Genomic DNA, 13,314 nt, shown 5'->3' with positions numbered 1-13,314 from the left:
AGCTACTTGGGAGGCTGAGATAGGAGACTTGCTTGAGCCCAGGAGTTGGAGGTTGCTGTGAGCAGTGAAGCCATGGCACTCTACCCCGGGTGACAGCTTGAGGCTCTGTCTCAAAAAAAAAGAAAAAAAACCCTAAGCTTGCAGACAGGTTTAAGAGAACCATTTGGGAATCCTTACTTTGTGGAGCTCAGAGAAACCAGAGATCAGGCACAGTCCGAAATCCTGGCTTCCCTACATGCTGGTGAGCATTATTTACTAAATAATAGGTGAGCCTATTTACTCAGTGCCTCAATTTTCTCATGCAAACCCACAAGAAATGAATGCTACTCAAAAGCCAGTGCAATCTGCCTTTTAAAAAGATCTGGAAGCTTGTCTTGGGATAAACTTTAAAGTACTGAATAGTTAGCTCTGGAAATGAAAGCATTTTACTTTAGCTGGAGACAAATCCTGCACAAAGGGGCCTCTGCTCCCCAGAGTTGCCGCGTTCAGTGTTTTCAGCCTTATCCTCAACTGATGGGACCATGGGATGAAGTGGCTCTGAGGACAGACAAACGTCTACAGCCCACGCCATCGTCTGCCTTTGTGCAGTTACGGATAACGAGGATTCTGAGTACTGTGGTGGTGTTGTGGCCTCAACATCTGTCCCTTAGGGACTGGCCTGAGATTGCTGACTCATTACACACAGCTGTCACATGAGCGGATTGTTCACTCCCTAATCACTCCATTAAACACGCTTCCCGCCTCAGCTGAACATGTTTGCATCGTCATGTGGCACGTACGAAAACAAAACCCTAATTTAGAAGCACAGACAGGACTGCGTTGTGGTAAGGAGTTGGCAACATCCATCTCAGTGATGACAGTATTAAAAATTTAGACAGGTAATTTCCTGAATAATTTACACCAAAAAAACTCTGTTACATTTAACTACATAGTACACATTTTCACATGCTTCCAAATTATCTAATAATCTCATTTTTTCAATAACTTTATTTGTTGCTTTCTATGAAATGGGGTTCACTGGCTCACATGTGCATGAAATATATGTACTAATTTGCAATTATTCCAAAACTCATCTTAACACATACAGAGGGAGAAAGCTGGTGCAATTATGCGGTATATTTACGGGAGAGAGAAAGCAAAGTGCAAACTCCTTCTTTTGCATTGAGATTCTTGTTTACCACTTTTCAGGGTTGCTAATGGGTTTTACACCTGCACGTTCTGAACTATTATTAATTGTGTGAAAGTTGTGGGTAGCTAATTGTCGCTGGTGAGAAGGTACAGGTGCGGACATAATGAACAGTAGCAAATTACTCTTTGAAACCATCCACCTATGAATGTAAAGAATCATTTGACAATGCAACAATGTTTGTCATTTTGTCATTTGTGTGTGTCTGCGCCTGAGCCTGTTTTGCTTTCCTAAGTAGTAGAGTAAGTTGTTTCTTACAGAAGAGGATTTTTAAAGCAGTGATGACAAATCAGCCTGTTCATTTACTCAGCCAATATTTACTCAGTGCCTATTACGTGGCGGGTACTGCAGTGCATGCTGATATAAGAACAAATGGATAAACTAGTATTAATGGAAGAGAGGCAGGATGACTCTACAAACCAAATGAGAAAAGAATGGATTTATGAAGAGCTGTAGGATAACGTTCTCAGGCAGCCAATCAAAGGCTTCCACCTGGGTATTCAAAACACAAGGCGATAGATAGGAGCCATTGGTATCCAAGCCAGCTGCCCATTCTTTAGATAATTAGAGACAATAAATCATGTAAGTAATCAGAAGATAATTACTGAACATTCTATAACACATATAGGCTAGTTAATACATTTGTAAGGTTGCATGCTATGATGTTAGAAATATGTTTTCCTCCTAAAAATGTTCAAAGAAGGAAATGTGTATACATATGTAAATGTGAATTGTGGCCAGATAGCTACAATTTATATATGTTTATAGGATATTAAATAGGAATATAAAATTCACAAATGGTGGGCCTTCTCAGCTGTTTCACAGTTAGCTGGTCCCTTCTTAAATGAGAATTATTAGCTCAGTATGAGTCCTAGTTGTTAACTGAAAGACTTGTAAGATTTAACCTATCCATACACCAGAAAGGCATTTTGATTTACAAAAAGAAAAATCTAATCTAGTTAACCTTGTATGATAAAAGTTTTCAAACCCTGTATCTTAGACATTCTGGGGTGGTACTTCAGGGCGACGTTTGGTGGGGAGAGTGAAGTCTCACGACAGAGGCCAGCATCATCCCCACCTCTGATGTGGTTACATCCCAGGCCCAGGATGGGAGGGAGCCTGTATCACGGGGGGACCTTGGACCTCACTGAAGACCACCACTGGATTCATCTGCATGAGGTGACCTTGGGTGTGACCTCCTGGTGCAAGCATTTAGAAGTTATCCTGATATGTGCTATATTGTCATCTAAAGGCCCAAACTCCAAACTCACCTGGCGTTAATGTAATTATGCTGTAGACATATGCTGGACAATGTTAATCCCTCTGCTTGAAATTTGTTTTGATCTCTATTTAAAGGAAGGTGAATACATGTGGTTTTAAATAATTGTATCTTTAGAAATGAAAGAGTGGTTTGAAGATTCTACAGCCTAACAGGGAAGAAACATTCCCCTTGATATCCCTCAACAATTATTTGAGGTATTTCGTTTTTACAGTGTTTTAATGAGTCTTTGGGCTACTTCTATATTACAGTTAGCTATTACCCTTATATGGATACACGCGAGGGTTTTAAAAATCTGAAAATGGAACTAATTACATTGCTTTAATTTGAAAAGATGAAAATAAAATAACCATTTATAAAAATAATTAAATCCAATGAAAAATGTGTTTTTATAAAAAAAAATATATGAGACTTACCCACTGACAACCAAACTGGATCATGCCATGGAGGGTGAGGGAATGATGGTGAAAGTCAACATAAGGGAAGAACAAAGAAATGATGAAAACGGAATTACAATGGCAAAAAGGGCAACGAGATGTCAACTGAAACCGATAGTCTAAGAAAAATAAATCTGTCTTCACTCGCAACAAAAGTAAATCACATGGTAAAATGAAACTGTATTTCAAAAATAAACCAATACGAAATAAAACCAAATGAAATATGAATAAAATGGAAAGAATGAAATATTAATTGACAAGAACTAGGGGTAGATTTTAAACATATTTCTACTTGATCTTTAAAAAATGGAAATTTCTGTCGACGGTACTTCATATGCTATTTTTTCTCACTGGCTTTTATGGATGCAAACCCTGGCTACCCTAGATTTGTATAAACAAAGCAGGTCACTTTGGAGCCTTCTCATTTGCTTATAAAAAGCAAGGTTCATGTAAATATGCAACACCTCAGCTGTCAAAGTGTATCTCAAAGTCAATGGCCACTTGCAAAATTTTAGGTAGTATTTATATAAAAAAACTGACCTGAGCAAAGGATAAAGGGCATTTTATTATGATGATAAAGAAAAGATCAAACCTACGGTGTTAGAGAACTGGGTCTTTTTAAATCAAATCAAGAGAGTGTCTTCTGGAAAGAGCAGTTTCCTTGCCAGGGCACCCTGTGTTGCACTTCCCTGCGTGGCACCCACCGCGCTTACCTCTTGTCCTCCATCCAGGGCACAGAGCTTGGTGCTTTGCTTTTTGGCATCGACTAGCACGTTAAACATGGTGCACATGGAAGCCGGAATGCGCAGGTCGGTTGTTTTGCTTGCCTTTTGCAGCTTGAGTTCAAATGCGGTTCTTGTTCTAGTTATTAAAACATGAATTCAGAGTAAGACCTTCTGACAACCATCTCACCTGTTTTGTAAAAATGAAATCAACACCACAAGAAGCTAATTTAAAACATGCAAATAAGGAGTAAGCAGTGTGGCAGGGCTTGGGGGCCAGAGGGTGAGATGCTCTTCTATTTAGGAGTCTCAAATAAAAGATGGGGCTGTGATATTTTATAGGAAACCTAGCTTTAGGCAGTCACTCAGAGAATATCGCAACCTGAGTGACGCTTTTTGCTCTATCTAGTGTATGACATTTAATGGAAACATCTCACTGTTTCACTTAACTGCCTGAATTACTTTCCAAGTAGCAAAAGTGCAAGCTTCTCTGTATTAAAGCAGGATGAATCTTCTATGTGAGGGATTATCACATTAAAAAGAAAAGCAGAAGTCTAGAAAACTCGAAAACATAACCATCAATGGAAAACAGAATTTGTGTAATTCTTTTATATCACGTACATTCTCTTTCAAAAGCCTAAAATCACACATAGGTTTTGAAAGAAACTGCATAAGGGGCAATGTAGGGGGTGGTTAATTACAGAGATTCTAGTATACGTGGAAGTCATTTGATGTGGACAGAAAAAAACAGAAAAGAGTGAAAAATCCCAGACCTGCTAGTGCTAATCGCATTTTGAATTTAGAATTGGTTTTACTGAAGTATCTGATGACTATCCACAGACTTGAAACATCAGGATTACAGATGATTTTTAAAAAACATTAAATAATCTAATTAATGACTGCCTTAGGGGGCCACAGGCCATTATTCCTAAGACAGAGCTTTTCTTGGTTTAAAAAAATACAGGGATATTCCATCGTGCCAACCCATGTTTGACTGCCTTTCCCAAATGATACCTAACATTGTTCTTATATATGTTATGAACTAGGGCAATGGGAAAAATGCTTGACTGATTAGGAAGCGATGCTGATTTTATAAAACTATTAAAAATAATGAAAGCACATTGGAAGAACCCCAAAAGTCACAAGTTATTTCTGGTTAATTTCTAAAGAGTGCAAATAAATGCAGTAGAATCTCTGTAAATTGACCACTCAAGGGAAGGGACTGTAACACACTTATCAGCATTGGAAGTTGGTCAACATAAGGGACTAGGCCTACTATAATGATATACACATGTGAGGCATGTCCACTCTATGAGAATTAGGTCAGCATAGGGAGGTGGTCAACTACAGAGATTCTACTATGCTTGGAAGTCATTTGATGTGGACAAAAAGAACAGAACGGAGTGAAAAATCCCAGAACTGCTGGTGCTAATCATATTTTGAGCTCGCCATGCCGTTTCACAGCAAACAGTCACGGTACACAGTGCATGAAGACCTTCTCCAGATGTCTCAGGAAATACTACCTGGGGTATTTAAAGCACAGTATTCCCAGAGAGATAACAATAAGCACAGAAGAAATCATTGATATCATATGGGTGCTACTGATTAGGGCATAGCGGTTGCAAGATCTGAAAATTTATCGGACCAATTTCATCAATTACATGGGTCCCCAGATTTTAGGCCACAGAACCTTATTCATGCCATTTAAACTTTGGAACAATAGTGCATATTGTAACCTTCCCTGTGACAATCACATAGCAGGCACAGGGTGCGGGGTAGTATCTGGGGTGCTGGCTCACTAAGCAGTGACTTGAAAATACATGTCTACCTTTTGACACAGGCCTCTATCATATCACTGGCCATTAGTTTAAGTCTTTGCTCTAAGTGGTGGGCAAATTCTTGTTCTGGCCAGTGTAGATCACAGACAAACATTTGCAGGGCATCAAGTTTCCAGAAAAGATCTTCGGATGTTGCTGAGCCATTGCTAGAAGGAAAAGGAGAAATGGAGAAGATTATGAACTCCCACTGTTCACTACGTGGACTACCAATAGATCGTTTCTCCTTTCTGTAGCAATTGCCCTCAGTGAAAAAGATACCACATACAATCTGTAATGATCCAGTCTTTGTTCAGTCTTCTAATTCTTCCTTTTCACTTCTCGGTAAGGTAAGGCAAGGTGAACGTCATGAAAAGAAATATGGTAGTAAGGTTTCAGAAAAGAAGGGATAAAATGGATAAGGATACTTTCCTAAGGAAATAAATCAAATGCTGTACATAAGAACAAACATTGTAAGTGTTCCTTGTCAATATCTGAGATAAAGACAAATACACACAGATTGTCTCTGAGAAATTTTGGCAAGTATGTTTTAGATAAGAAGATTGGAAGGCCAGCAGCTCTCATTCATGCAAGCGTGCCTCGGTCAAAACAGCTTCTGTCTAGCTACAGATGTGTTGCCCGTAAAACCCTTAAACGTCTCTCAATTCCTGTTAGAGGTAACACAGGCACTGAAATTAAATGGGCTAGTATAGAAGCAATTTTTTATTTTTATTTTGAAATGCTTTGTGACTTTTCTGGCTCATGATTAAAACTGAACTTAGTACCAGGTATGGTATAATAAAAAAAAAAATGATATTAAGTTAGAGCCCATCATGTATTTCAGGTCCTCATAGCCAACTAAGGAGCCGTGGTTTGCTATGCATTCACTACTAGGGTAAAAGAAAAGACAAACATACAACAAACCCCCAGCTGCTGTCTGAGTCCCTTGTCCCCGGCTTTCCAACAACTGCTTCATCTAGGTGAACCCAAAATTTATACTTCGGGTTTTCACAGGAAAATGAAAGAAAATAAACTCATGTATCACAAGGGCATAGTGAAAAACTTTTATAAAAAAAACAAACTAGTTTTAAACAACCACATTGTTTAGCTAAATAGATCTTAATTAGTTGGCTTTTTAAAAATAGCCTCTTGCTTTGGCTCATTAAAAGCTTATTTCTGCCCTTCTCTTTGGCCTCAGCATCTCGGCTTTACCACCAGCCTACACGGCTTTCCTTCTCCCATTTTGCCAGTAATTCCTTCTGATCTCCTTGTCTAGCCAAGACACCCTCAGAGTTAAGTTATCAGGGACCGGTCCCAGGAAAGCAGCGAAAGCTTCCTACTTATTTCTTATACGCTCACGTGAAGCCTCCTCACCTCAATAGTCAGTGTCCTAAATGTATTAAATATAATGCATTCAATAAAAGAACCAGACAACACCAGGCTAATACTATCGTGGAAATGTCTGAAAAACAATACTTTTACTTCTCCCTTTGCCATTTGTATAATAAAATAACAGAAAAAAATGATCAAGCGAAATCTGCTTATAAATGCACAGTGCTCAGTTTGGTGGACGAGAGTACCTACGTTTTAAGAGTAACTGAATACAACTGGCAAAGGGGCAAACCTGCTTCCGATCATCTTTCTACTTTGGAGGAATAGAACTATTTGAAATGTACATATTCTTCAACAACACAGTGACGACAGAACAACGTCTAAAATACTAAAGGGAGAATTCTGCTAAAAATGGGCTTTCGCATACTATGTGACAATTAAATCTTTATAGAGGCTATAGATACATTTTTCTTTTGTTTGATGATATGGGAAGATTCTATGGGAAGATTCTAGACAATGTATGTGTTAAATTGGGAATGTAATTAAAGTAACAAGTGTTTGTCATAATTAAATAGATAGATTTAAAAATGTAAATAGGCTTTCTCTGGAGTTGATGTATGTAACCTGCAATTTATTCAGCGCTCTCTCATTTTAAAATTATTTCTAATTAGTGACCTATTCCTCAAAGTATTATTAACAGATTAAAAAATTCAGGTGTGAATAATGGACTCTGAGATAACTCCCTAAAAAATGCCAGCAGGAAACTTACCATCCTGACATTCATTTCTAGAGCTAAAAAGCCCAGAATGGAGACTTTTTTATACACTTGCTAACCTGATCCATGTGTTAGTTGGTAGGAATGTGTCCCGGAACACACAGTTACTTTTACATTCTTTTCAGTTAACCAGTAGTTGTATCTTTAATTCTTTAGGTTAAATAGAAATGTTTCTTGCTATTTAATGTTTTAAACTTCAAAAAACAAACTGCCATAGTATTGTAACATCACATGTATTTTTGAGATTTCTGAAAAAGAATCTAATGCTTATAATCTTGGCAGGTAAAAATAATGGTGATCAATTTGTAAGATATATTTTTTAATTTGCCCAGAATGGTGAAATTACAATCACTATTTACAAAGCCCTAATTTATCATTATTCCTCTCCTGAGACTCAGAATTTTTTATTTATTTATTTTTTCTTTTGAGACACAGTCTCACTCTGTTATACGGGTAGACTGCTGTGATATCATCATAGCTCACAGCAACCTCAAACTCTTGGGCTCCAGAGATCCTCTTGCCTCAGCCTCCCCAACAGTTGAGACTATAAGCATTTGCCATGACACCTGGCTATTTTTTCTACTTTTAGTCTAGATGGGTCTCCATCTTGCTTAGGTTGGTATTGAACTCCTGAGCTCAAGCAATCTACCCACTTTGGCCTCCCACAGTGCTAGGATATGAGCTACCATGCCCAGCTGGACTCAGATAACTTTAAAAAGGGGCTCTCAGCTGGGTATGGTGAATCATGCCCATAATCTTTGCACTTTGGGAAGCTGAAGTGGGAGGGCTGCTTGAGGCCAAGAAGTGAAGACCAATCTGGGCAACATGGCAAGACCCAACTTTTGCAAAAAATTAAAAAATTAACCAGGCATGGTGGCATGAACCTGTAGTCCCAACTACTCCAGGGCCAAGGCAGGAGGATTGGTTGCGTCCAGGAGTCTGAGGTTGAAGGAAACTATGATGACAGCACTAACGTGGGCAACAGAATAAGAATCTGTCTGAAACAAAACAAAATAAAACAAACATATCTTTAATCATAAAGGATTTAGGGTTCATACAAACCTCAAAGCTAATAAAATAGTAATTACAGGCACACTACATTTTAAGGTTAATGTTCATAATAGTGTGCTTGGTTAAAATCAAGGCTGTTAAATAGATGAGAGATGAGGAAGAAGAGAGTTAAATTATAAAACAGTATAAAACACAAAAAATCATACACTTAGAAAGATCCATTACACTTCCTGGGTAATTCATGAGCACACAAAAACACCACTCTACACACCACAATGGCCCAAAGCATTTGCCTGTAAGCAAAAGACTCACATGTAACATAATATCCTAGTAATTTAAGTACAGCGATGATAATATTTAACTTGGAGAAATACTGCCAAATTATTTTGCAAGTTACTGTTCTCTTTTTTGGCCTTTTCCTCTCTTTTTTCTTGATTATATGCAATTTGACAGGGTATAGATGTGAAAGATGGTGGTGGGATAGATGGAAAGGTAGTAAGCTCCTAACCACTGTGTTCTTTGGAAGCAGAATGAGTTAAAGATAAGAAGGAGGGCTTTGTAGTCGAGCAAACCTGGGTGGAAAGTTTTCCTCTGTCACTTACTGCCTGTGAGACTTTGGGCAAGTTTTGTCTCTTAACTCCTTTATGACTTACTCTCTTTAACTGTAATGTGGATATCACATTTACTTCAAAGTTTATTAGAAAAATTAAACAAGATAAAGAATTTGATACTATACCTGGAACATGGTAAATTCTCAATAAATGGAAACTATTTTTCTTCTTCCAATTATTATTCTTTCTAGCTGACTTCACACGAGACCCTGGGCAAAACATGTAACTAACTGCCTGACTTTTCCCATTTATAAACTAGGACTGTTACTTAGTTCTGAGTGCTCATAACTTTGTGGGGCTCATAGTTTTAAAAACTATAAAGTTGGGCTAGGCCCAACAGCTCAGGCCTGTAATCCCATTACTCTGGGAGTCCAAGGCAGATGGATTGCTTGAGCTCAGGAGTTCGAGACTAGCCTAAGAAAAGTTAGACCCCGTCTCTTTCAAAAAAATAAAAAAAAAATTAGCTGGCATTTTGGTAGGTGCTTGTAGTCCCAGCCACTTGGGAGTGTGAGGCAGGAGAATTGCTTGAACTTGAGAGTTTGAGGTTACTGTAGCTACAATGACACCTCAGCACTCTACCCAGCGTGACAAAGTGAGACATAATAAGTGAAAATAATAAGAACAATAATAATGTACAATAGTTATAATGTATTAAAAGCCTAGCATATGCCAAGTAATTCCATATGATTATTTTAATCTTCACAAAAATGTTTTTAGATTGGGTGTAATACCATTTTAGAGTCAAAGACACTGAAGCTAAGAAAGCCTTATAATTAGTACAGTTAGCAAGTGAATATCTACATTCAGTCCTGACCAATCTCAATGTCCACAGCTTCTCACTTTAATGACTTTTAGTTACCTGCAAAAGGCAGGTTCATTACAATGCAAAATTAATATATGTGGCTTTTAGCAATGTTAATATTATTTTTAAAACAAAGTATACCAATTGATACATGAAAAGAACAAAAGATGAGCTTCCTAGTGTTGGCAAATAAAAGATAATCCCTTTCCTGAAAGTTGCAGTCCTGTTTTTTGAAGTTGAAGATAAAAATAGAAAAAAGATTATATTCTTGAAACCACTCTTCCAGTGCTTTTCTACGTAAGTAAGATGAACATGTAGGCAGTAACAAAGCTGGCACCAACTAAGAATCCTTGAAGTCCTGTTTACCACTTTGATCATCTCCACAAAGGGAACTCTAGTCTTGTCAGTTAGTAGCGTCTATAACTTGAGTCACAGTTTACACATGAACTACATCAAACTAGGGTGTTCTTTTCTTTTTAAGCTACACCGTTTATCAGCCATATACTAAGCTTAGCTTACTGGCTTAAAACACTTAAACAAATCAACCAAAAGCAGTAGTCCTCAACCAAGGATAATAAATGCCATGCAATCTAAACACATGTGCACAGAACACAGCCCAGGCCATGCACTAGCTAACACACCACCAGGAAATAAGTGAGGAATACACACGTGGACTCATATAAAGAAGCCATCCACGAAGGAGTAGAAAAGTTAGGAATCTGTGGAAGATTAAGAGGCAGACTTGGAACTTTTGGAAGAGCTACATTGGGAAGACTGTTGGCGATATTCCTGTAAAGAAACAAACAACGTGGGAAGGGACCACCATAAGCGATAACTAGAGACGGCCATGTGTAAAGTCATAAGGTCAGGATTGAGGAGGCAGATACTCTACGGACACTAGTAAGATACCTACTTGACGGGTTGCCACGTCTCTTGCTCAAAACCTCTGTGAATTGACTGGGCGATGGAAGACTCCATGAGATCGACGTAGCGCACAACCAAGGGCACAAAGATTTCTTGCAAGTGTTTGTGAAACTTTCCATTACACAAAAGTGCTGAAATAGCCAAGCAGAAACAGTATTTGTCAGAGGGATAATATTGCACATTTGGAAAATAATGGGTGAAAAACTTCTCCTGAAGGACTCTGACACAGAAGAACTGATTGGAATATGGATGATGATGGAGCTTGCTCCCCATATGGAATATCATCCCATGGAAATTGATCAAAAAGGATAATTAGCCTTCTATATATGGCTGTCAAAACACAAATAGATTGTATCTCTGTAAAATGTTCCTGGCAGGTGGTATGTTTTTATTTTCTAAGAGGTTTAACACATAGGCACATGACTACTTGCTAGAAATTCAAGGGAGCTGCCAGCTTCCCTGAAGGTCCTGACACATGTAAATGCAGCAATTAAGCAAAGAGTTATTTTTGTGCTATGCTGTGCATCACAGAGGAGCTAAACCTGTCGATTCTAAGAGATAAGCTTGATTACTTCTACCAGCTATACTTGTTTAATTTACTGTGTGGGTGACTGTGGCCTTGGGAACATCTACTCTGATTCTTGAATGCTTTAGTTGTTTGTGGCTTTTCTTTTTTAGTCATTGGATTTTGTACAGCTGTATTTAAAAACAGTATACCACCTTCATTTTTCATTTTCCATTTGTCTTTAATGAATTGTAGGATGGGACATCCCACCCAGAGCAGTTAAGTTATAGATGTCTTAGAATTCATGCTACTGTAACAGACTTCTGGGCAAGGTGCACCCACCTCCTTTAAAGGATATGATCTCATTAGAGCACAGGTTAAGTGTACGCCTAAGGGCACCATGAAAGGAAACAGAATCCATGGGATAATACTAAGTAATGCCAAGTAATATTCAATAAATAATTTATGACTTATGTTATTGGATGACAGTGCTGTTGATTGCAAATATAGTACAACCTCTTCAAGTTGACCACCCAAGGGACTGTAACAAACTGGTCAATATACAGAAGGGGTCAGCATAAGGAATTAGGCCTGCTGTTCTGATAGGTACATGTAGTGCATATCTGGTCCATCAAAATTAGCTCAATTTAAGGAGGTGGTCAAGGTGGCAGGTGGTCAAATATGGAGGTTCTACTGTATTTCTCAAATGTACACATCCTAAGCCCAGTTGGACCTTTTAAAAAAACTTCAAACTGAAAACGTAATCATCTAAAACATCCTCTGTGGTCAATAAAGGCACTTCTGAAGAGATGGTATTTTAGTTGAATCTAAATGACAGAAAACCCTTCCACAGGAGATTTAAAGGTAACATTTCCAGGTAGGGGACAGAATTAGCACAAAGTTTTGGGGAGGAGTAAGCTAGTGTCCTAGAAAGATGAAAAGGCCAAGGTAATTGGAGTGAAGTTGTTTATAATGGGGTATAGATCCTAGGACATAATGGGGAGTGTAAGTTTTATTATTCTGTAAGTAGAGAAATGACGTGATCTCTCTGGCTGCTGTGTGGAAAAGGGAGTAGGTAGCCAGGGTGGAAGCAGAGAAGGTTTATTGCAAGAGGCAGGTATAAGATGAGGTGGCTTTGATCAGGGTGGCAGAAGAGGAAGATGGAGAAAAAAAAAGTCTCTCAGTAATCTCATTCACTTTTATGGATCTGAATAGTTATATTTACTTACAGTTATTAAATCTAATTACTAGCAACTCCAATAATATTATCTTATTAAATACTCTACCAATTTCTCACATTATCTTCTTCCAAGACAGAAATACCCCCAATAGGCTAGGGTTTTAAAACTTGGGCAAAGTATATAGTTATTTCCATGTGGCATGTATATGAAGATACCCTTGACATATTTCCTTATGTGATTCTGAAATTTGTCAGAGGCTATACAACTATATACATAAGAGTGACACAGAAGTAATTCTAAATAAATTACAACACTGATTTCCCCCTCTCTGATAAGGCTTAGTATTTTTTTGTGGTTAAATAATCTTTTTCTAAAAGCTAAAAGATTCCACAGTAAAGTAGGAATGATAATCATATTTAATGATAAGTGACTTATTTAGGAGACTAATGTTACCTTAATGATTTTATTAGCACACTGAAAGGAGCTTTATTTATTCCTGGAGATTTAATTACAGAGCTAGAAAGTACTCTAGAGCATGTAATTCAGTTACTTTTACCAAATGTCATTTAAATAAGGATGCTAGGCTTTAAGAAAAAAATATTCTCAAACTATGTAAATTACTGTGTAGGTAAATTAAAAAATATACTGAAATCCAAATTTACTCGATCTGTAATTAAGAACCCCTCTCCCTCATACTAGCTTTGTGAATCATCACAAAAACTCTATAATTGAGGA

General features: G+C 37.8%; 1 protein-coding gene across 3 annotated transcripts in view; it reads right to left on the bottom strand.

Moving 5' to 3' along the window:
* Nucleotides 1-13,314, bottom strand: part of CADPS2 (calcium dependent secretion activator 2) — a 499,168-nt gene that overhangs the window by 56,356 nt on the left and 429,498 nt on the right. For all 3 annotated transcript variants that reach the window (XM_003789780.2, XM_023513206.1, XM_023513207.1), the window contains 4 exons: nt 10,883-11,024; nt 5,453-5,608; nt 3,616-3,763; nt 2,882-2,896 (listed from right to left, as the gene is read on the bottom strand). In XM_003789780.2, coding sequence (XP_003789828.1) covers nt 2,882-2,896; nt 3,616-3,763; nt 5,453-5,608; nt 10,883-11,024 — 461 coding nt within the window. The remainder of the gene's footprint in view (nt 1-2,881; nt 2,897-3,615; nt 3,764-5,452; nt 5,609-10,882; nt 11,025-13,314) is intronic.

The sequence above is a fragment of the Otolemur garnettii genome, unplaced genomic scaffold, assembly GCF_000181295.1.
Source record: "Otolemur garnettii isolate 467f Iridium unplaced genomic scaffold, OtoGar3 scaffold00037, whole genome shotgun sequence".
In the NCBI taxonomy this organism is placed as follows: domain Eukaryota; kingdom Metazoa; phylum Chordata; class Mammalia; order Primates; family Galagidae; genus Otolemur; species Otolemur garnettii.
The sequence above is the reverse complement of the archived record's forward strand: the minus strand, read 5'-3'. Positions and strand labels throughout refer to the sequence as shown.